At 26.2% G+C, this 23,778-nt stretch overlaps 3 protein-coding genes across 3 annotated transcripts; all 3 read left to right on the top strand.

The window, feature by feature from the left end:
- Nucleotides 1-828: 828 nt before the first annotated feature.
- On the top strand, nucleotides 829-3,653 carry LOC127256673 (jasmonate-induced oxygenase 2-like). The gene is made up of 4 exons (XM_051282798.1): nucleotides 829-1,150; nucleotides 1,564-1,811; nucleotides 2,310-2,640; nucleotides 3,232-3,653. The coding sequence occupies exons 1-4, from the start codon at nucleotides 884-886 to the stop codon at nucleotides 3,466-3,468; spliced, it is 1,083 nt and encodes a 360-aa protein (XP_051138755.1). The 5' UTR covers nucleotides 829-883; the 3' UTR covers nucleotides 3,469-3,653.
- A 5,015-nt stretch (nucleotides 3,654-8,668) lies between these two features.
- Nucleotides 8,669-13,875, top strand: LOC127256604 (alpha carbonic anhydrase 4-like). Its single transcript, XM_051282715.1, has 7 exons — nucleotides 8,669-8,768; nucleotides 9,172-9,404; nucleotides 10,630-10,736; nucleotides 10,822-10,924; nucleotides 11,913-12,068; nucleotides 12,937-12,990; nucleotides 13,789-13,875. The coding sequence occupies exons 1-7, from the start codon at nucleotides 8,669-8,671 to the stop codon at nucleotides 13,873-13,875; spliced, it is 840 nt and encodes a 279-aa protein (XP_051138672.1).
- Nucleotides 13,876-17,486: 3,611 nt separating this feature from the next.
- On the top strand, nucleotides 17,487-22,997 carry LOC127256545 (alpha carbonic anhydrase 4-like). Its single transcript, XM_051282596.1, has 7 exons — nucleotides 17,487-17,653; nucleotides 18,194-18,405; nucleotides 19,196-19,302; nucleotides 19,509-19,611; nucleotides 21,207-21,365; nucleotides 21,575-21,628; nucleotides 22,650-22,997. Exons 1-7 carry the CDS (start codon nucleotides 17,551-17,553, stop codon nucleotides 22,737-22,739), a joined length of 828 nt encoding a protein of 275 aa, XP_051138553.1. The 5' UTR covers nucleotides 17,487-17,550; the 3' UTR covers nucleotides 22,740-22,997.
- The last annotated feature ends 781 nt before the right edge of the window (nucleotides 22,998-23,778 follow it).

The following is a 23,778-nucleotide window of genomic DNA, read 5'->3' as shown; positions in this document are numbered from 1 at the left end:
ATCGAAAACAAACCTTTCATTACTAAAACTGGATATTCTTATTTATTATATTAACACTTTTTTTTATTTGAACAAGTCATGTATTCAACGAGTTTGAAATAGAAAATTATTATTATTATTATTATTATTATTATTATTATTACTATTATTATTATTATTATTATTATTATTATTACTTTCCAATAATTCAATTTCAAAGTAAACAATGTCAATATAAAGAAATTAATTTAACAGAATGCTTAGGGTTGTGTTTGTTTGCATCTTTTTAAAATTTTCTATTACTCATTAAAAATTTTCCTAAAAAATATCTTATCAAATACATATTTTTCTATAATTTATATTTTACTAAGAATTAATTTTAGATTTAAAACATCGTATCAATACTTATTTATAATAACTTTAATTCAAAATTTTACTATTTAAAATCTAAACCCCGAAACAAACACACCCCCAAGTTTTGGCTGTTTCTTTGTGATATTATTTTGGTCTAAAAATTTGAATTTTAATTTAAACAGTATTTGATTTATTATTTCACAAGAGAACCCGAATACTAAATAGTAAATAAAACTAAACCTAAAAGAAAACAATCTTACTCTTTTTTCCTCTTTATAAGATAATAATGTATCACAATTTTACTTTATATTTAATATATTACATTTCAAAATATTTTATTTTTTCAGTCAAAATACTTTATTAAATATATTTTATACGGCATCAAATAATTATTTTAATTTAAAATTTTTCCAGTCCTCAAAATATGACCAAAACAACCAAACACAAAGTTGTGATAACTATAAATAAGGGCAATTATCTTCTTATGATGCATTAACATAAACACTAAGACTTCAACCTCTAGTACCAAAAGATAATATTCGAAGCATATATGGCCGCCGTCGCCGCCACCACCGCCGCTGCAAAAGAGGCGCGGCAGAAGCATGCCCAAGAAATGGCTGAAAATGGCGACGAGGTTCCCCAAGGATACGTGTGGAAAGACAAAATTAGATATGGACCTATCGAACTTTCTCCCCCCTTGGCTGAGGAGCTCCCTATCATTGATCTTAGTCGCCTCTTTTCGGCATCATCCGCCATTGATGCTGCCGAGGAGCTCGCCAATCTCCGCTCGGCTCTCCGTATATGGGGTTGTTTTCAGGTTTTTTTTTTGGTCTTTCGAGTAAAAATAAAAAAGATTTTATTATAGCATGTAAGTTCTGATTACATAATATTTTAGAACTTTTGACACAATTTATCAATAGTATTTTGTTTTTTAAAAAATTAATTCCATCAAATACAAGTCTCACTACAAAAGAATAAGTATATTTGTAATATAATTCTGTCCCTAAAATTTAGGTAGCTAACGTAATTTCATCCATAATTCCGTTTGTAATATCATTAGTAACGAAAAAAAGCAGATTTAAGAACAAAAAAACTTAGTTACAAAAATGATATTTTCTTACAGTGTCACGAAATCATTTTTTTTAAAACTTTAGAACTTCAAAAGTTATTGCCTAAGTATTTTCAATTTTTGTATTATATTCAATCTACATTTTTTTTTTTTTTTGTTAGGTGATCAACCACGGTATCGACATTTCCTTACTAGAAAATATGCGCCAACTTAGCCGAGAATTTTTTCATCTCCCTATGGATGAGAAGCTAAAATATGCTCGAGGAGCTGATGGCATTGATGGTTATGGAACTGATCCGAAGCTCCATGTGAACCAACCTCTCGACTGGACAGATAGACTATATCTCACCATCAAACCGGATGATCTTCGAAACCTCCAATATTGGCCCGAAAACCCCATTTCTTTCAGGTAATAATATATGGAAAATCTCTAGTGAAACATGCATGTATAATAAGTATTCTATCCGTCCCGATTTATTTGATATTATTTCTATTTTAAAATATCCTAAAATGTTTGGAACTTTCTTCACTATATACTCAATTTTTATTATTTTTTTCTTTTACCCTTATCAAATATAGTTTTCAGAAAAATCACAAACAAAAAAGAAAAAAATTAGTAAAACACACACAAAAAAAATCTTTTAGAAATTATACTCCCTCATTCCCTAACTCAATGTATTTTTTACTATTTTCATTCGTACTTAAAAGTATCGATTTATATCTATATTTTTTTTTTTGTGCTTACAAAGACAAAAATCTCTATTTCTTAAAAACTTTGTACATATTCAAGGATTATATGCATCATTTGGTTGATACGAGAGTAAACTACATGGTAATATTTCATACATTCATATTAAAATATAAGTATTTTAAATATATTTTATCGTTAATTTAAATTGTGTCGTAGGGACGTATTGAACAAGTACACAGATCTGGTGGTCAAGATCCACGACGAGCTTCTTAAAGCCATGGCGAGGTCATTGAACTTGCCGGAGAATCGGTTTCTAAAGCAATATGGGGAAAACTCAAGTGTGATCGCCAGATTCAATTACTATCCTACTTGCACAAGGCCGGATTTAGTTCTCGGGCTGAAGCCACATTCAGATGGCTCGGCATTGACGTTTCTGCTGCAAGATAATGAGGTTAAAGGCCTACAATTGCTCAAGGATGATAAAAACTGGTTTGATGTTCCTATAATACCCAATGCTTTGGTTGTTAATGCTGGAGATCAACTTGAGGTATATACACGATATAAAATACCCTTTAATTATATATAGCATGGACACGGTTATATTAGTTAACAATCCAATAGAGAAATATGATTAAAAAAATTTAAGTTAATCCGAGATTATATTGAAATAGGGAGGATTAGCAAAGTTTTCATAAATTGAGTGTATTCTTTGGAAGTTTGATTTATGATTTGAATAGTAATTTACATTTGATGTTTTATGAGAGAACACTATCAGAATATTGAGCTAAAATTGTGGTAAAAAAATTTACGATTTTAATCAAATTGGTGACTGTTTATTAAAAAATTAAGAAATTTTTTTCAAAATTTTGTGAAGTTTCGTTAATGACTTTTTCTAAATTGATGACATTTATGTGATAATAAGTTAAAAAATAATATCATGAGACGTTCGTGACTTCATACAACAACAATAAAGAATCTGAAACAAAACTTCAAAAGTACATATTGAATTCATTATAAGAAACTATAAGTAGAATTATAAGGAAAAAAATGGAATACTTATTGTTTTCTTGTATGATAGCGAATTATTTTACTTACGAAAAATCAATAAAAGGCTAACTATGCGACTAATTTGGTGTAGATAATGAGCAATGGAGAATTCAAAAGCATTGTGCACAAAGTGACTACAAACTCGGAAAAGGAGAGGAACACATTAGGTATTTTTTTCTCTCCAGATGCCGCAATGGAGATTGGGCCGGTGGAGGAACTAGTCGATGCCACACGGCCTAAGTTGTTCAAGACTATAACTAATTATGCGCCGACTTATTTTCACTACTTTCAGTTGGGACAACGACCTCTTGATATGTTACGACTTTAATTCTATGTTGATATTATAGGTGTCGTAAGAGTTTCGTGGTTATATTAACAATTACTTATAATGTCGAGCATTGTTATTGATTCAATAAGAACTCGTAATGTCGAGCTTTGTAATGTTCTACTTTGTAATTGTAATAAAGGTCTTGAATAACTTCGATGTTACTTTCAAGATCCTAATTTAGGTTACCATGGGCGTATTTACTTGTATTTTATAAAATATATTTTACTATTCAATCTATCGTTTCAATATTTATTTTTTTTATTCATAAAAAAAAGTTATATTCAAGAACCAATTACACAAACTCTATGGTGTCATTAAGTGTAGTAATGTTTTTTTAACACACAAAAAAAAAATAAAAAAATTATTCAATAGTTACAATTTCTTATAAAAAAAATTTAATATTTTCTATGTCAAAACAACACACCAAATCACTGCTCAAACCAAAAGCTAAAATCAAAATTAAAAAAAAAAAAAAAAATCACCACCTTAAAATACAATGTGTTTGATTCGGATTTCAGATTTTTATGTTTGCTTATTTTCTGTTTTATTTACGGCTCAACCAGACATGAATACAACACCAACATGAAAAGAAACCCTATTTGTTTAGAGGCGTATTGAATTTTATTTTATTTATTTTTGGATTTTGTAGGACTTTTGGTCTTGATTTTTTTTCTTTGAAATGAATGGGTGAGATGACATTTAATTTTGATGTATTTTAGAACATATATAATGTATTTGATAAAAAAATGAATTTTAAATACTTATTAAATCATCTTTAAAATTTATAATTAAATAAAATATAGTACTACTCCGTCCGCCTAAGAGTCCTATTTACTTAGCTGATTTTTAAATATTAATTATTATATAAAAATATATATAAATTAGGGAAACAATGCAAAAATATTTCTATTAGTTTCTTATAATACTATTATAATGACACTTAGTATAAAAATTATACAAATATAATAATGCAAAAACTAAATTGAATCCTTAGAGTCGGACGGATAAAATATTTAATATACATATCATTTTATAGATAATAATATTAAAGTTAAAATATATATCAAGGTTTCCCTTCTTTTTAACCTTCGTCGTTTAAGTGAACAAGAGAGAGAGAGAGCGCTTCGTTTAATTGTGTTTTTATTTCTATTTTTTCGAATCGAATCTACAATGTCATTCTATTTTCCTTAAAAAAAAAATAATTATTTTAAATTCAAACATCAGATACAATCATACATTTTTCACCTAATTTCTTTTTCAACCCAAAACAAAACAAAAAGACATTTAATTTATTTGAGTTTGGATTATAATTTACAATTGAAACAAGAATATCGTTTGAATGTATTAAAACTTATTACGTGTCGATTAACCATGTTGAAAATTATAAATATTGTTCTCTAGCTTATGAAATTGTTTAATTGTGTTTTGGTATTTTTATTTGTATCGAGAATGGCAAAATTTTGAATAGAAATAATTACTATAGTAGTAATATACACGAGTACTTGAAGCGGTATTTTGATAATTTTTTTTAATGTATTAAAAATTGAAAAATAAATATTTAGTATGATATATATTTCTTTAGAGAGAAAATAAATTATCGTCAATAAATGTTGATGTTTAAAAGTACAAACATCACATACATATTTTTCTTAAAACTAAAAAGGATTTTTTTTTTATTGATAAAAATTTACGTTTTGAATTTTTTTAAAAAATTTTATTTTTCAGTTGACTGAAAATATTGTCGATGTTTCGTAGTAAATTGAGTTTGGACATTTTGTTGCGATGACATTTAATTTTAAGATTAAGACAAAAATATATTATGTATAATATTTTAAATAGACAAATATTCTTGGAAAATGAATTTGTGGACTTGGAAATCACATTAAATTTATTATTATTATTATTATTATTATTATTATTATTATTATTATTATTATTTTATTTTTCAATTGACTGTGAATATTTCAATGTTTCGTAGTAAATTGGGTTTGGAAGTTTTTATACAATGACATTTTTAAGATTAAGACATAAATTTATTATTTATAATATTTTAAATAGAAAAATATTCTTAGAAAATGAATTTCTGGACTTTTGGAAATCACATTAATTTAATTTAATTTAAATTTTTTTTTTTTTTTTTAACGCCTCTTAGATTTGTTTTAGTTGAAAAAACAAATGTTTTAGTGATGAAAGGTATTTCATTTATGCAAACCTTGTAGCTAATAGTTTTTGAGTATTTATAATAGGTGTATCGACTCTTTTTTCTTTTTTTTCGATGTACGTATTTTTATATTATGCACGGATAATGGGTGGATAAAGTATATATATATATATATATATATTATATTATAGTTTTGGTAATATTGATCGAGAATCATGTTATTATTGAGCAAACAAATTCAATTAATTTTTCTTAAAAAATAGATAAATTATTTCCCCGGGTCATTCAAGTTTATTAGTACTTTCTTTTTGGTATATTTTCTCAATGGATAAAATATGTATATATTATATATATATTATATGAATGTATATAGTGTGTCAAATTTTTTTTTTTTTGGTTAGTTACTCATTTAGAAGTAACCTATTTTAAAAACTCAATAAAAAATTGCTTATATTCTTCTTTTATATTTTTTTAATAAAATATACTCCCATCGTTCCTGCATGAGAATTTAAATGAATAGAATAAAGTGAAAATTAAGTGATGTAATAAAAAAAATGTACATATATATTTAAGTGATGTGATAGAATAACGTATATTAATTATTTTTTAATTTAAAATTAATATTGCAAATATTTGCAGAATATGTAAGATATACCAAAATATAAAATGTTGCCTGGTACGAAGAGGGAGTACTATTTTCTCTACTTAATAATTAAGTAATGATAAAATTATTTTACTTAAACGATATCACCATATTTTAGATAAAACTCAAACCCAAATTTATCTTATTTGTTGTTTTCAATTTTACATTTATTATTATTATTATTATTATTATTATTATTATTATTATTATTATTTTAGAATTACAACTCATAGCTTGTTTGTTAAACCTTACACTTGCAATGAAAAACATTAGAATATATAAGACAGTACATGTGTGTGAATATTATTATCACTTTTCTGCATATGCATTGCCTTTGCTGAATATTGCAAGTTTCATTCTCTATATTACGTGAATTATCACATGTTTTTTTTTTTTTTTTTAATGGATTTGAATTTATTTTTTTACTATATAACTCTTATGGTTCACAATGAAATAATAATAATAATAACAATAATAATAATAATAATAATAATAATAATAATAATAATAATAATAATAATAATAATAATAATTTCTTGTTTACTATATATCAAATCGAAATACGGCTTGAATCAAAACCTAAATAAAAAACTTAAATAGACACACAAACCGATTGTTTTATAACAATTTGACGTGGCCGTATTTCAATCTACTAACTCAAATAAAATAACTTTCAAATATAATTTTTTTAGAAGAAGATATTTTAATAAATTGTACTACTTAGAAGATGAAGTTTTATAAATAGAAGAATAAATTTTATAAAATAGTTTATATATATATATAAATTTTCAAGGTATAAAACTAATTTGAATTTCTTTTTTAAAATATAAGACTAAATTGCTTGACTTGTGGTTTAAAAAGTTTGCATTATATTACCTTATGGTTTAAAAATTACATGAGACTATCTCGTATTTTAATAAATATTGTGTAAAATTTCCTAAAAATTGTATGAATCCTCTTGTGTTTTCAAATATATTGTATATAATCCCATAAAAAAGAAATTTTGTACAATATTTGAAAAACATAAGGAAGCTTTATGCGATTTTTGAATTATAAAGAAAAATAGTGCATATTTTTCAAATCATAGAGAGAGTTCATGGATTGAACACTAGTAGTAGCCGCAAGAGCCACATCGTGGGTAAAAGTAAAAAAAGCATATTAAGAGTAGAATTTGCGATACAAGTATGGTCAAAAGATGGAAGTGTGCCATGTGTAGGACTCGAAGGAATAATCGTATTAGAAAAGGGACCAAGAGAGACAAATGTGAAAATTATTGAATTGGAGTTAAAAGAGTGGCGAAACTTAAGAAAATAGTCTATGCACTCGAAAAGTGACATAACAAGAAATATAGAGACAATTATAAATGAGATCTACGCATGATGCCGCATGTGATAAACCCCGAACCTAAAAAAGCAACAAAGCCGAGCACAATGCTCTAACTTTGCTCATTGTTGTGACGGATTAATATTAATAATCAAATAATAAACATAAACGTAAAGAAGACACATATTTACATGGTTCACTAATAACGTGTTGACTACGTCCACGAACAGAAACGAAGAACAGATTATTGAGGACGACTACATTACAGATTACAAATTTCACATCTTTTAAGTCTATTCAAATAAACCAAGAGAATATATCAGATGGACTCAGCCCAATATTAGTTTTTAAAGTCCAATATTGTATACCGTCGGGCCGGAGCTACTCTGCGCCCCAAGACCCTAGGCAAAGGGGACTTTCCCTTATCAGCGAGACTTTCATAAAAACTCAGGGGAGTGACAAATTAGATTTAAAACATATCAATACTCGCTTACGAAGTAGCAACAATACAAAGTTAACATGACCGAAAGGATTAAGTGATGAGTAATGACAAAACTGAAGACTTAGAATGCAACTTATCGAATGGAAAAAAATCTTGAAGAATAGAGGAAGTGAAACGTTTTATAATATAAATGGTAGTTTCCTCCTTGTACTTCCCAACAAAACTTTGATATCATATCGGAATATAAAATTAAATTCTCTGATTTCATTAATGAAATAATGTATATATTTGTATTGAGGTGCAAAATTTTAAATTATGATTAAAATTTACATATTTTCTAAATATGACTACCATCAATGCTACAAAGATATACAAGATGTATACAATTACCATATATATATATTAATCTATTTATGGTAATAATTATATAGTAACAAGAATTAATCTAAGTTTAAATTTAATGTACAAACCTAAATAGTTCAATGGTTAAAGGACTTATGGAATTTCACTATGGCTTTTGTGTAGTATATAAATGATTGCATTGTGATATTTTTTGCTCACACAAAACTAAATCCATTTCTTCTCCCATAAAAATTGCTTACTTTACCTTCACAAAAAGATTGTGTTTGGAATGGGTTTCGATAAGATTAGTTTTACTCTCATCTTCTTCGATTGTCTTCTTCTAACAGCGTTCCACTTTAGCGCAAAGGCAAATGACAAACTTCGAGAAGGTACGATATTAAAGATATATCATTGAGTATACCGCGATATATATCTATATGTGTGTTCATTTCTCATCATATAAATGCTCTTGCTCCTTTTAGCCAAAAAAATAAAAAAAAAACCCATAGAAATACGTTGTACTTTGTCTTCGACATCACAAAAAAGGTTACTACTACTATTTATTCTATATGTAAAAGTGCTAAGGAAATATGTTTCTAGACAATATGAATAAATATGTTAGAAACACATTGGAATAGAAAATATATTTTCATTTCATTGCAAGAGCAAGATTTGTGAATTTTTGAAGAATATATATATGTGTGTGTTCATTTCAAGATTGGTATTCATTTTTATAATCATCTTTTGGGAGACAAGGTATTGTTAAATTTGACGATAATGATGGTGCTGTAGGACTTCGTATAAAAGCAGACTATTCATCGTACTCGTATGATTTTAAATCTGAAGATGGACCAAACAATTGGGGCAACCTAAATCCACAATGGAAAAATTGTAAAACCGGAGAAAAACAATCTCCGATTGCTATAAGTCATCGTCATGTATCGTTATCCGTTTTACATGGAGATTTGAAGATCAAATACAAGCCAGCTAAAGCTGTAATTAAAAAGGGAAGCCATCTAGTTGAGGTGAGAATTTTAACCTAATATGTTTTTAGCTGTTGAAACTCGGGTATCTTATATCGTTGTCTTCTTTTGTGTTTTTTTATATTCATTCTTTTATTTTTTTTCTGTAAAAATATTACATTCAATAATTATTTTTCTAACAAAACTTCACATCAATCCACTATTATCACTTACAAAATTTTTAAAACAAAACCCTAAAAGAACACACCCTTAATTTATTGATAGTGTAATATTATACATATGTTATTTTTACATCGATTGCTTTGAATTGTTTGTATATGGTTTTGGGATCATATATTTATAGACATTCTTGGGATGTTTATATTATTTAGAAATGTTGATATCAGATGAAATTTAATTATATGTATATATATGTGTGCATTATTCCATGATTTCAATGTATATACACTTGAACTAATTTGTTTATAGATATTACTAAACTAGCATTAGTGTTTTAAATTGGATTTATTATTATTATTATTTATTTTGAATATATATATATATATATCTATACATATTTACGGCTTTAAATATATTTGAATGTGATGATTGTTAGCTAAAAATATTTTAATACATAATGTAAAAAAATAAAAAACACCTATGAATTTATTATGAAGGCACAGTTTTGTTTGCTGTCAAATAATAAGGGCTGGCCCAAGGCCCAAATATTTTGGGCCCTTTGTTATAAAAAAAGGAAATAATTCAATATTATATAAGACATGCATAAAATTAAAGAATATACTAAATTCAATTATACAACATTTTTCATTCTATTTAAAAAATATATATATAAGATAACTATTTAAAAATATCTTCTTTTAGTTACTTACATAAAAATAATTAAGGGTCACCCATCTCGAACTCAAGAATGGCCTTGCAAATAGCAAAAGAAAACTTGTTTATTTAGTGTTTTGATTTGAATATATATATATATATAAGTTATAGAGTATTGTGATAAAGAATTGTTGAATATTGATTTTTTATGAGACGATAAAATATTATAATATATTAAAAAAAATGGTTGAAAGAATAAAAAGGTTTAGTTTTGTGTTTAGGGTCTAGTATTGTTTTTATGCTAAGATTTTAGCTCATTCGACTTGATTTTTAGGTCTTTACAAGAAATCTCCTTTTTTCGTCGAAATTGTTTTATGTTCTGCTTCAAAAATTTCTTCCAAGTACTTTACTTTATTTTGATGTCTTATATGAAGATTAAATTTGTTTTTACCAGGTCGAATGGAAGGGAGATGCAGGCGGCATCGTAATAAATGGTATCAAGTATAAATTGGTACAATGCCATTGGCATACTCCCTCCGAACATACTGTCAATCGATTTAGGTTTGTATCGATCCACATTCATTCTCTTACATTTTTTTTTTCTTTCATTGTCGACAAAAAACTCTTATCAGTGTCAATTATGCAGAGGTGCTGCAGAGTTGCATGTTGTTCATAAAAATGATGCAGGAGATGCGGCTGTTATCGCCATTTTGTACGCAATAGGACCACCCGATCCTTTTCTCGGATTGGTAAATAATCTTTTACTCGTTATTTCATTCTCAGTTTTTTATTTTTTACTTACTCAATCTTTTTAGAAAGAAACTATGGTTGTGAATTGCATCGTTTATGATAAAAAAAATTCTTCTTTTGTCCCGCATAAGCGTCTGCATTTTTTCATTTTCGTCCCTATCGCATTAATGTATATTTTTTCATTTTTTAGTAATTATAGACCCAATTTTTTCTACAAATACTTATATTTTACCATTACATAATTACTTTTACAAAAAAAATAAAAATAAAATTGTATTTACCCTGCTTTTAACTATCCATTAAAATGAAAATGCTCTCTCTGTCCCATAAAAGACTACAATTTTCTATTTATGTGCATCCCAAAATAAGGGTTTTGTTTCATAATTTAATAATGGTACTATCTACTCTAACATAATAAAATATCCTTATAACTTACAATATATTATTTTTATATTACATAATACTAATACAAACATTTTTGTCTTTTTTTATTACAAACTATTATAATATTAATATTAAATTATTATGTGCAAAAAATAAATGATATTCTTTTTATGAACAGAGGAAGCACTATTATTTTTTAAACTCTAAAAAAAAAAAAAAAAAACACACCTTAGCGTAGGACGGGATGAAGGGAGTATTATGTTTTTTTTACAATACTATTACATCAAAAAATTATTTAAATAAAACTAAAAATAATTCAAATCCAAACACCAACCAAACAATCTTCCTCCAATTTCTTCATTGCAATTTTGTTAGGACAAGTAGACTCTTGGAGATGGTAGATAAATTATTTTATCCATCCTAAATGCATGATTGTCTTGATGAATTAAATCTTGTAATTATCTTTAAACCATAATTAATATAAATTTATATAATTATATATATTCCATCAAATAGGTTTTATAATTCCATCGTTACGGTTCGATAATTTAAAAATTGTGTATATTTTCGACAAATTAGTTACAACATTTCTATCTCTTACAGGTTTTACCACACCTAGCATCGAATGCGAGTGCGCCCGATTTAGGGGTTCTAAATCCATTTTGGATCAACTTAAGAGATAGATTATATTACAGATATATCGGCTCTTTTACAACTCCTCCATGCTCGGAAAATGTCACTTGGACTGTATTTAAATTTGTAAGTTATATATATATATATATATACATATATACACACTATATATTTCTTTTTTTTATTGTCATACAAATGTATTCTTCATTTTCTTTCTTAATAATCAACCATATTTGCTACTTGGTCTTATTTATTTGTTAATGTAAAAGATACTTCTTCCATCCCCTAAAATTATACTCTCTTCGTCCCAAAAGATTTGTCTTGTTTTTCCATTTTCGTCCGTCCCAAAACAATTGTCTTGTTTCCTTATTTAGTAGCTGTGGTCCTAACTTTATAACAAAATTATTCCTACTTTTTCATATTACCCCTAATTATTACTCTATCGTACTCTTTAAAATCCTTCAAAAAGCAATGATATTTTAGTCATTTACATTCTAGTTTATACTCACTTTCAATTAAATACTATTATTTCTTAATTCACTTGCCAACTCTCAATAAGACACTTCTTTTGGGACGGAGGGAGTAAAACTATTCTTCCTTCTTCGTCCCCAAAAGCTAATTGATCTTATTTATTTATTCCTTTTCTTTCATTTTATCTACTTATTTGATCATTTTTATCAACTTTTTAAATAATTTCTTCTATAATAATTTTATTTTACTTTTTAATTATTTTATTTTAATATAAAAAAATTATTATTTCTTATTTTTTGTGTCCAAAATAATTTACATAATTTTTCCGGACGAAAGGATTAAAATACATTATTAGTCATCTATACATATCAAAATTTTGTGTCTAAAAGTATGATAATATATTTTGATGATGGAAATAATAGTATTTATCCTCTTCAATAATATTGGGAATTTCATTTATTTATTTTTTTTAAATGATGATATTAGGTTAAATTTTCTTCAAAACTTGTTTACTTTCGTATAGGTGAGGACAATCTCCCGGCAGCAAATATACGCGCTCCGGACATCTGTTAAGGATGTAAGTATGTATATGGTTCATAGTATCTTATTTACGAACAAAAAAATAAATAAATAAAAAAATCTATATAACTTTAATTGGTACTTTGTCCAATTATTATTTTCGATTTTAACTTTCTTTTCATCTTATTTTGATCTTATGTTTTAATTTTTTGCGATTTAATATTCCCAACTATTTACATGAATGTAACAATGTATTGTCTCATATGGTATTCATGTGATCAATTAGGGCTTAAATAGCAAACAATTGAAAATTCTATAGAAAAAATTACAACGGTAATATATATATATATGTATATATATACAATATGAAATTAATAATTAAGTACACTAGACAATTATGTAATTGTTCCTATTAATTAATTATGACAAAAAAAAATTACTATAAATAAGCATAAGTAGGTGAATAATTTAGGGCATTCACTTGTGTTTTTATTATGTTTTGCATTTTATTTATTTTTTTCACATGAAAATCTGCCGTCGACCACACCAATTCGGATATCTTTTACGGGACTATATTTTTATTTGGTTTTTTTTGGTAAATTAATATGGTTATTTGATGTAGTATTTTTAAAAATTAAGTGTTATTGAATATTAGTATTTTTGAAAATAAATAAAAAAATTGCATAATAATGATCATAACAATAGTAATAATAAAACAAATGAACATGCCCTTAATGACTAGCATATGATTTATTATTATGTTTTATTTATTTTTTTAAAAAATTATAATGCAAATGTAGTTTTAAATAAATTTGAATCGTATCTAACTAAACATTGAATTTTCAAAAATATCCAGGGAAAATTAGGAACTGCGAGGCCAATACAAGCAATGAATGGAAGAACTGTGTATTACATTTTTGACGAACCTCGACCCTCTATTTAATGTAATAATATTCCAAAAATAATAAGCGGCGATTTATGAATTAATAATAACTTTTGTTCGTGTGTTGTGTTAAGTTTGAGAAGCATGTTGTATCAATAAACTTTGTGTAATAAAGAAGACAAAGGGTAGTGTGCCAATCTTTTTTTGTATTTATGCATTATATATGCATATGTGTTTGAATTGTATCATCAAGAACATATAAATAGGTTATGTAACACCCTGGCCCCTCTCGACCGGGCATGTTATATGATTTTAAACTAGTCTCACGGATTAAAACAAGTGATTTATTCGATCAAATAAATGATAACTTCCATTATAATTGATAAATGATACTCCTCCGGTTCGTTATCTTTAGATATATAAAGTATTTGTTAATATTTGCGGAAAGAGTCACACTCATCTTTGTTACTTTTAAATCGCACTTTTACTAAAATTGTATGTCATGTAATTATTATTATTATTATTATTATTATTATTATTATTATTATTATTATTATTATTATTATCAATAACTATTCATCATTCTCTATATCTTCATATTTTATTGTTAATCAATTATTTATTGATTGATTGTTGAAAATTTAATTTATGTAAATTAAATTTGTCTTTCTCAAACCAAAGAAATAAATGAATGAGAGATAAGTGTGTTTCTTTTACTAAATTTCTTCAAATTTTACTATTTAGACTCTACGTTTTTCGAAAAATATATATTTTATTTTTTTCTCACGAAATATCCCATCAAATATTATTTTAATACCAAACTCAAACTAATTTTCTTCAAACGCAACCAAAAGAAAGACACTAATCTAACATTATATAAATCATATATTGGGCTAAGACTTGAGCTTAAAATGTTGGTTTTTGGTTTTAATTATCATTATTCTCACTTTTAAAATTATGTGGATTACATATATAAATATTGACAAAAAAAAAAAAAAAAAGAACAGTTGGTAAAATTCACATGCATGTCTTTTGTTCCTAACTATGTGAATATTTACAACCTATCAGAAAGGGTAATCTATGTTATAAATAATAAATGTATTTTTATATTAATATAGAAAATACTGACATAAATATTATTACATGTGTACATATATACACTACAAAAAAATATCAATTTTGTAACGAGATTTTTTCGTTCTTAAATCCACTTTTTCCGTTACTAATGATATTAGAAACAGAATTAGTAATGGAATTATGTTAGCTATGTTAGGAACGGAATTCCGTTACAAATATACTATTTTTTTGTAGTGATAATTATAACATGTATAACCAATTTACATTTTTTACATGCATAAATACCTAATTAAACACATAAAATTCCTATATTATTATACAAATAACTAAATAAATAAACAAACCAGCCAACAAATGAAACCGGAATCATTTTTCATGGTTTTGTATTGGTTTCAATATTATGAAAACCGTGAACTGTTGGTTTAAGTTCGAATTGGCCGCGCTATTTTATTTATTTATTTGTAATATATATATATATATATATATATATACACACAAAGCTAGTTCATTTTCACCGGATTGACGTTGTCTTCTTTGATTTTTCTTAATTGTTTGAAAACTTACTTCTATAGAGTAGCATTGTGAAAAATAAAAAATGAAAAGGAAGAATCAAAGAATGAGAAAGGAAAACCGAAAATGATGGGAAATAAAAGAAACAAGAGAAAAAAAAAAAATTATAATATTATTAATTTAAAATAAGAAAAATTATTTTTGATATATTTAATATAATAATTTGTTTTTTAAATTTTGAGAATTGGCAAAATTTCCTAGCAGAGATTATGCACAGTGTCATATTGTCAACATTTTTACAAAATAATCAAACAAAATTCATAAATTATTATAGTTAATAGATTATGGAATAGTGAAATGTTTTTAAAGACTTTTTAAAAATACTTTGAGAGTCTTAAAGAATTTTAAAAATCCAAATTAAATACCTAAGGATTTTTTCAGAATTGTAAAAATTTAAATTGCATACATACATTGTACAAACGTTTTTAAAAGAGTGTTAATTTAAATACAGAGACACCATAGAGCCTCGAGCTTTGAAATTTTTATTATAGAAATGGTAGAAATTATTATTACTATTACTATTATTATTATTATTGAATATGAACATGTATCATTTAATATGGTCATGTTCGTCGACATATTTGATGAGTTAGCATAAATATTTGAAGTGAAGATAATGAATACATAAGCAATGTCTATATACTTTCTTCGCTACGTAAAAAATTATGCTTATTTAATTTAGATAGGAATTTTAATATAATGCGCATCTTTTGCCTTTTATGATAAAAAATAGGTAAAAAGGAAAAAAATAAATCTTTTGCTAAAAAGTCAATGAATATGTTTTTTTTACGGCAGATAAATAAGAAAAATGAACGTATTCTTTATGACATGGAAGTATTATTTAATGTTGAAATCAAATATGATATGATTTTTATTAATGCATTACAAAAATTAGATAATAAAATTAAAAAGTATTACTGCGGCTCAGTTATAAATTTTTTCGCCTTTCATTATTTATATATTTTGGCAACACATTAACAACACGTGCGTATATATTTCTTTGTATCAATTGAACAATAATTATAAATGCAAGCTACTTGACAATTGAGTAATACAAACAAGTACATGCCATAAAGGGTGGCATTCAACAAATTGATGAGTGTATGAAAATAGGGGTCCATCAAACCATTAGCATAAGTTGATACGGCGACGATTAGAGTGATGATTGGATCAAATCAGTATAGTTACCACATTAATTTGAAGTAATTAGTATTTTATTAACTAATAAGTAAAATAAATATTTTAATAATACGTTCATAATTTATGATAACTAACAACAAAAAATTTAAACCCTTAAAAAGAAACGTATTTTTTATTCAATATATATGTTAATCCAACCCTTTTATATATATATATATATATTAAAATATCGCGTTCAATACATATTATTTTTTTTGAACATTTACTACTTTCTAAAGTAAACGTATTAAAATACATTACAAACACACCTAAACAAATATTTCGCTATCCTACAATATTGGTGCTCCTAACATGACAAAATTAGGGAATTTCTTTTTGGTTTTGTATTTCGTTTAATTTTATTTAAAATGATTGGTTCTTTTTTATTATTATTATTGGCAACGCATGCTATACAAATATATAGCTCTTTTTGTTATGACGGATTAGGGTTAATGATCGAATAATAAATAAAAAATATAAAGAAACACAGATTTACGTGGTTCAACAACAACGTGTTTGCTACATCCACGGATAGAAACGGAGAACAGATTTAAGACATATCAACATTTTTCATTATAATAAAAATTTATATATGTATAGCAAACTAGTCGAAAATTTTCATAAAGTAGTGGAACAAGTTATTATCATGCGTGCTCGAGGTATGGACCACGCTTATACACACATGTCAAATAGCAATATTTATGAAATGAAATAATTATCTAACATATTATTTTTTCTAGTAAAATTAAAGATTCACTAATATGTATATACATGCAAAGTGATTTGTTTTTTTCTTTTTTAATGCTTGTAAATTTCGATTATACAATTTTTGGGGCTATATATATGTTGGTTATTTGTGTGGATGCTACACAAGAAACAATTTAGATCCCTTAAGAATAACACAAAATCATGGGCTTCAAGAATAATAGCCTCGTTCTTCGTTCGATAAAATTTTTCATCGTATTAATACCATCTTTGTTTATGGTGAACGTTATCACGAGTCTTGAAGTAGGTAAGAGCATCGATAATTTTTCCACTTGCACGTCAATACATATTTATATTTATATGTATACACACATATATATATATATTTCTCCCATCTAATAATTTGCAGTTTATATTAGTTCCTTACATGATATATATTGCTTGTTATAAATCTAGATTTGAATACTTTGCGCGAACTATTAATGTGAGAATTCGAGTTCACCTTGACAAAAGGATCAAATTGCATTTGCTTTGATTTTATGTATGAGAGTATCAATATTTGAGTAGTAAGAAATTATATTGATTATTGAAATGTTTGCAAAAATAAGAAACTTAAACCATGCACAATGAAAAAAAAAAAAAAAAAATTGAATCCTCGATATTAAAACTGATATTTGAGAGGGGAAAAAAGTGTTTGATTTGCATTTTATATTTAAATAATGGTGGTATGTAATGTACTTTGTGAAATGTTTTTATAAAAAATTATGGATCGCATAATAAAAAAATTGAAAAAAAAAAAAAAAAAAACTCGACGAGATTAAAACCCTAACAATTGTAACCATACCAGAGGATGAATTTTCCTACGATGTAAATGCTCCTAATGGACCACAAAATTGGGGTAACCTCAATCCGGATTGGATTCTTTGTGGGACGGGAAGAAGCCAGTCTCCGATTAATATTATCTCCCGGCAAGCCGTGGTTCAGCCTTCTCTTGGAGAGTTGAATCAACATTATAGGCCGGCTCCGGCTGTACTAAAAAATACAGGGCATGATATGGAGGTACTATTTCTTATATTAATTATGGATTACATGGGATTTGTTTACTTGGGTGTGTTCTTTTAACAAAATATATATATATATTTCTAAAAATATTAATATATCATAAGCATTTACTATTTTTATATCACATAAAAAAAAAAAAAAAAAAAAAAAAAAATAATCTCCTTTAAATAATTATCTCATAAAACAAACACACCCCTTTGTATTTTTTTGTTTCAATAGTAATTGAAATGTTATGGTTTATGAGATCATATAGGATATTTTTACATAGAATTAAGACGATGACATAGTTTTTTTTTTAAAAAAATTAAACTTTAGTCTTTGTTGAACACTTGTATCTCTAAGGTTTGGATTTGAATTTTAAGTTTGGGAAGCTTAAAATATTGAATTGAACTAGTATTTAAGATGTAATAGATAGATTTCGATACGATACTTTAAATGGAAAAATATATATATATATATATTTACTTTTTTTATTAGACTAAGTGGAAATTAAAGTTTGATTGGATTATTTTGGAGAAAATATTTGATAAATTGTGTAAGACTAAAAATCCAAATCTAAAAGAACAGAGCCATAGAACTTCATAATTCATTACACATCTCTTATATATCGAAATTTAGTTACTCATTAAATATGTATTCTTAGCAAAAATGAAAGCCTCTCCATCGTTTTGATATGAATTCAACTTCAAATATACTCCATGCTTCTATGTTCTATTGTTCTGCCACACTTGAATATTATTTTATCCAAATTTAATAGGAATTTATTTCGAATTTTGGGGTCTTATAGGTTGAATGGAGTGAATATGCCGGGGGCGTAGTAATAGGTGGAACTTTTTTCCTGTTGGTTCAATGTCATTGGCATATATCTTCCGAACATGCAATCGATGGCGAGAGGTGTGTTTATATCCATTAACTTGGTAGAGATCGATGCAAGGTTTTTTTTTTTTTTTTTTAATTTTTCGCGAATATCATATTTGAATTAAAATAAGTGTTGCATGTAGTTTTTTAAAGAACTTGAGAAATCAAATTGTATTGTGTAAGCGGGAAAAAAAAAAGTTACATGTAAACATATCGATATATAACATATATTGTCTTTATAGGAAACCCTTGGAGTTGCATATAGTTCATAAGAGCTCTGAAGGATATACTGCTGTTGTCGCCTTCCGTTACAACTTAGGAGAGCGCGATCATTTTCTCGAACAGGTGGGTTATTTTGATGCATTGTAATGTTTAAATTTGTTAGGTGTATAACAAAATCTGAGATCTAACAAATCCGACATTACTGATCTAAAATTCTAAAATCGAATATCATAATAGAAATCGAATCCGAGCCCCATCAATCGCCCCCAGGATAAAATGAATTAAACTGAATAACGAATTCCGCAGACTGAATCAGAAGGTAAGAATATTAGAGAGATTTCGCAGAATAATTTTTTAGAAAAAAAATTTAGAGTAGAGAAAGTACGTATGAAAAAATTTTCAAATTATAAAGAAATTAATCGGAGATGGATCTCGTTTTAGTAGAATTGTTGGATACATATTGTAAAATTGGAGAGGAAAATGCAAAATTAGTTGCAACATGTTAATTTGACATATTCTAATCAAATTTTACAAAATCAAAATTAATTTAAAATTGGATTTAAAGTTATTGTGCTTAGCGCACATGGATCATGAGCCCCTACGGCCCAAGGCCCATCTTTGATATATATATATATATATATATTCCAAATCAAAGTCCAAGCTCAAGCATGGGCTCAATTCAATTCATGCCTCAAATTATTTTTATTATTAATTATAGGGTCTATTATAATATATGTATGTGGAATTTGTTCGACAAAATTTTTTTCATCTTCTCCCTCCTCTTCTTTCACCAATACACCCAACAAAATTTACATTATCAAGCCTAGGATAGTCACGTCGAACAAGCTAAAAATAAATATATTTACACTGTTTCTACTATATGATTTTTCTTTTGGGCATGCTAATAAATATTACTATATATTTTTCAATTCAAAGTATCATTTTTAACATTTTGTTTGTCACACTAAAAAATATTATTTTTCTATTTTAGTAAAAATAATCATATACTAATTGTCAATATACCTTAAACTTTTACTTAAATTACAATATATTATATTATTATACACGCAATTACTTTATACATAAAGTCAATCAGCAAAAATATAAAAACTTCTTACACACTTCTGCTAACCAATAAAATATTATTATTTATTAATCTACTACAAAACCTCAAAATGGTACATTCAAGTGGAACAAATGAAGTATCATTTTTATGTGATTAAAGTATCCAAGGCATGGTTACTCGTGTGTTTGATTAGATTTGTTGATTTAATCACTATGCGATAATTAATAAACAAAAACACCCCTTAACTTGTCAAATACTTCCTCCGTCCCATATTTATATATTCATTTGTTTTTTTGCACGAAATTTTAGAAATATTAGTATTGTATTGGGATAAAGTATAAATAAAGGTAAAAAAACTAAATTAACCGTATTAGTATTGTATGATATAAAGGTAATGAAATTTGTGTAATATATTGTAAATTGGATGGTTACAATTACTAAAAATAAAAATGGATACTTTGTCGTGAGACGGACCAAAATGGAAAAATAGATAATTTATTAAGAGACGGGAGGAGTACATTATTTTTATTGAATTTAGAATAACTCAAAAAAGTTAGGCATAAGAACAACTTATTCGATTGATGGCTCTTGATTGATTATATTCATTAATTTCACATTGAAAATAATTAACTATGTTGGATCTCTTTCGTAGTTTATTCCGTATCTACAATTCGCCACTCAAGAAGGAGTTAACGTGGGAGTTGTTAATCCATCCGACATCGGGTTTTCCCATGAGGAATATTATCGATATAATGGTTCGCTCACAACTCCTCCATGCTCCGAAAATGTTACTTGGACAGTATTTACGTCGGTGAGTTCCATTAAATTCATATATATATATATTTATACGATGGATTCTACTTATTTATATATACCCTTTTTTTTTTTTTTTTACTGAGAATAGTTTTCAAACATAAAAATTTCTTTCATCGTTTATGTCGCAGTTTTATTGAAATTTTCTTGCATTCATGTATATATATATGTCATAATCAATTTATTCATCTTTTGCCTTTTCTTCAGGAAAAGACAGTCTCACTTGAGCAAATACAGGCATTGAATGATGCTGCTGGTAATGTAAGTATTTTTCTGTTGAAATATAAAATTCAAATTATTTATTTCAATAGAAATTGTTTTTTATTTATAATCACATATAAATCATCTAAATAAGTTACAAATCTTATTAAATTGTTTTTAATAAAAATACACAAAATATATATATTTTTTTAAATATAGTGAATAAAATTATATTTGTATATGCATTTTTACTACCGGTAAATAATTATAACATAAATAAAATAATTTTAATAAATATTTATAAATGAATTAGTCTCATCTAAATAAGCTATATTATAAATAAAATAATTTTAATAAATATTTTGTAATCGATATACAAATATAAATGAATTAGTCTCATCTAAATAAGCTAAAATGCATATAATTTTATTTCGTAATCTAAAATAATTTTACTCCCTTGTGTTAAGTTAAAATTTGCACAAAGTACCCTCATTGTCCAAAGTTGGTGTTTTGTTATAAATAAAAACTTAAATTAAGCAAATTTTATATAAATAAAAGACGTAAAATATTTTAATAATTTTTTATGATTAAAATAAATAATTTATCAATGATAGATAACAATTTGTCTTCAAAAAACTATAAAACGAAGTATTAATTAATTATTTATTTATTTATTTTATTCAAAAAAAAAATTTAAAATATTTTATCTATTTTATCCGTATAAAACATGCATTATTGGTTTCTTATTTACAATAAAATATCAGTTTTGGATGAAAAAAATAGTGTTTCGTGCAAACTTTATATTAGCACATGAGAGTTTTATACAAGAAATAAAATAAGTGATCAATACATTTTTACTAAAACACAATAGGATGGTAAAACTTCCATTGCAACTAATCAGCTCAAAATAAATAAATAAATAAAATAAAATAAAATAAAATAAACACTAACATGATTTAATTTTTAAAAGAAGAAAAGAAATTAGTAAATTTAATTTCAACATTCAACGATCAATACTAACTCAAATTTTATCGATATATTGTATCAATTCTCATGAAAAAATTTTATGTGACAATATCAGGGAGAAATAGGAAATGCAAGGCCAAATCAACCGATAAATGGAAGAACCATTTACATATATCGACTACACGCTGCACTGAGTGCTATTTGATTGTGGAAATCGTCTATCTTTAACAAGAAGAACCGATTATATATATATATAAGAAGAATAATGTGTAGACATGAAGCACGCCGAGATGTTACTTGGAATGTATGAAGTTGATCTATCCAAGAGTAAGCTTTAAAAATGCGCGTATGCTTATGAAGCAAGAGAAAAATATCACTAAGTATCGCAAATTTGGCTTTGTACGCATGTATTATTATCATTTTTACTTTAAATGTTAATTTGGCCATGTTTGATTACTCTATAGATTTTGTGGTATTTGTTGCAATTCATGAATAGAAACTTAAAATTTTGTAAAGTATCATGCATGTTAGGAAACACTCGAAGTGTTTTGGGACTATAATTCCAAACACACCATAACAACTCGAGCACAATACCAAAGTACAAGGAAATGAAGTCGAGCAATGTATGATATATGCGGATATAAATGGAGCTATTGGGCATGTATATAGATGCATTAATGCTGAGAGATCTTGTCACCAAATCAAGACACGACCATTGGACCAACATTGTAGAGAAGAAAATTTTCGGGGTTTTTGTGTTCTCTCATCATTTTCTCCCATGGAAATGAACTTATAGAGCTTTTGAGGTATCCCAAAAGGCTTATTTCACTGAGGATGCGATGTTTTCTAAATCGATTTAAAATTTCAACAAATAAGGGTTCAAATTCTTAGCTAGAGAGTGTGTCTGTTGATGTTGTTACTGTAATAAAATGACTCGTTTCTTCAATACGATGCATGCTAGGAAAGCTAGGAAATAGGTAATGTGATGCTTATATTTTATTGACATTGAGATCGTTAATAAAATTTCGAGAGGCGTATTACTTGATAAAATATGGATTATAATCCCCCAAACATAGGTTTTTTAACTTAAGTGGACATTTAAGTTTTGTATATTCTTTCCGGATCAAAACTAAGACACTGTATTGAAGTCTCATAACAAAAAATTTTGACAAAAATGATCCTAAAATGTATCATTACACAATCTTCTGTGTGCCACGACGTTACCACGTCAACAATTATGGCGC

This window comes from Andrographis paniculata, unplaced genomic scaffold (assembly GCF_009805555.1).
Source record: "Andrographis paniculata isolate CXL003 unplaced genomic scaffold, ASM980555v1 Contig56END, whole genome shotgun sequence".
Lineage (NCBI taxonomy): Eukaryota > Viridiplantae > Streptophyta > Magnoliopsida > Lamiales > Acanthaceae > Andrographis > Andrographis paniculata.
The sequence above is the reverse complement of the archived record's forward strand: the minus strand, read 5'-3'. Positions and strand labels throughout refer to the sequence as shown.

Excerpts from the sequence above, each read along its gene's own strand:
- LOC127256673 (XM_051282798.1), top strand. The coding sequence starts at position 884 with ATGGCCGCCGTCGCCGCCACCACCGCCGCTGCAAAAGAGGCGCGGCAG. Across the intron at positions 1,151-1,563 it reads GTATATGGGGTTGTTTTCAG|GTGATCAACCACGGTATCGA; the intron begins GTTTTTTTTTTG and ends TTTTTTTGTTAG. Across the intron at positions 1,812-2,309 it reads GAAAACCCCATTTCTTTCAG|GGACGTATTGAACAAGTACA; the intron begins GTAATAATATAT and ends ATTGTGTCGTAG.
- LOC127256545 (XM_051282596.1), top strand. The coding sequence starts at position 17,551 with ATGGGCTTCAAGAATAATAGCCTCGTTCTTCGTTCGATAAAATTTTTC. Across the intron at positions 18,406-19,195 it reads ATACAGGGCATGATATGGAG|GTTGAATGGAGTGAATATGC; the intron begins GTACTATTTCTT and ends GGGGTCTTATAG. Across the intron at positions 21,629-22,649 it reads TGAATGATGCTGCTGGTAAT|GGAGAAATAGGAAATGCAAG; the intron begins GTAAGTATTTTT and ends TGACAATATCAG.
- LOC127256604 (XM_051282715.1), top strand. The coding sequence starts at position 8,669 with ATGGGTTTCGATAAGATTAGTTTTACTCTCATCTTCTTCGATTGTCTT. Across the intron at positions 10,737-10,821 it reads CATACTGTCAATCGATTTAG|AGGTGCTGCAGAGTTGCATG; the intron begins GTTTGTATCGAT and ends TCAATTATGCAG. Across the intron at positions 12,991-13,788 it reads TCCGGACATCTGTTAAGGAT|GGAAAATTAGGAACTGCGAG; the intron begins GTAAGTATGTAT and ends AAAAATATCCAG.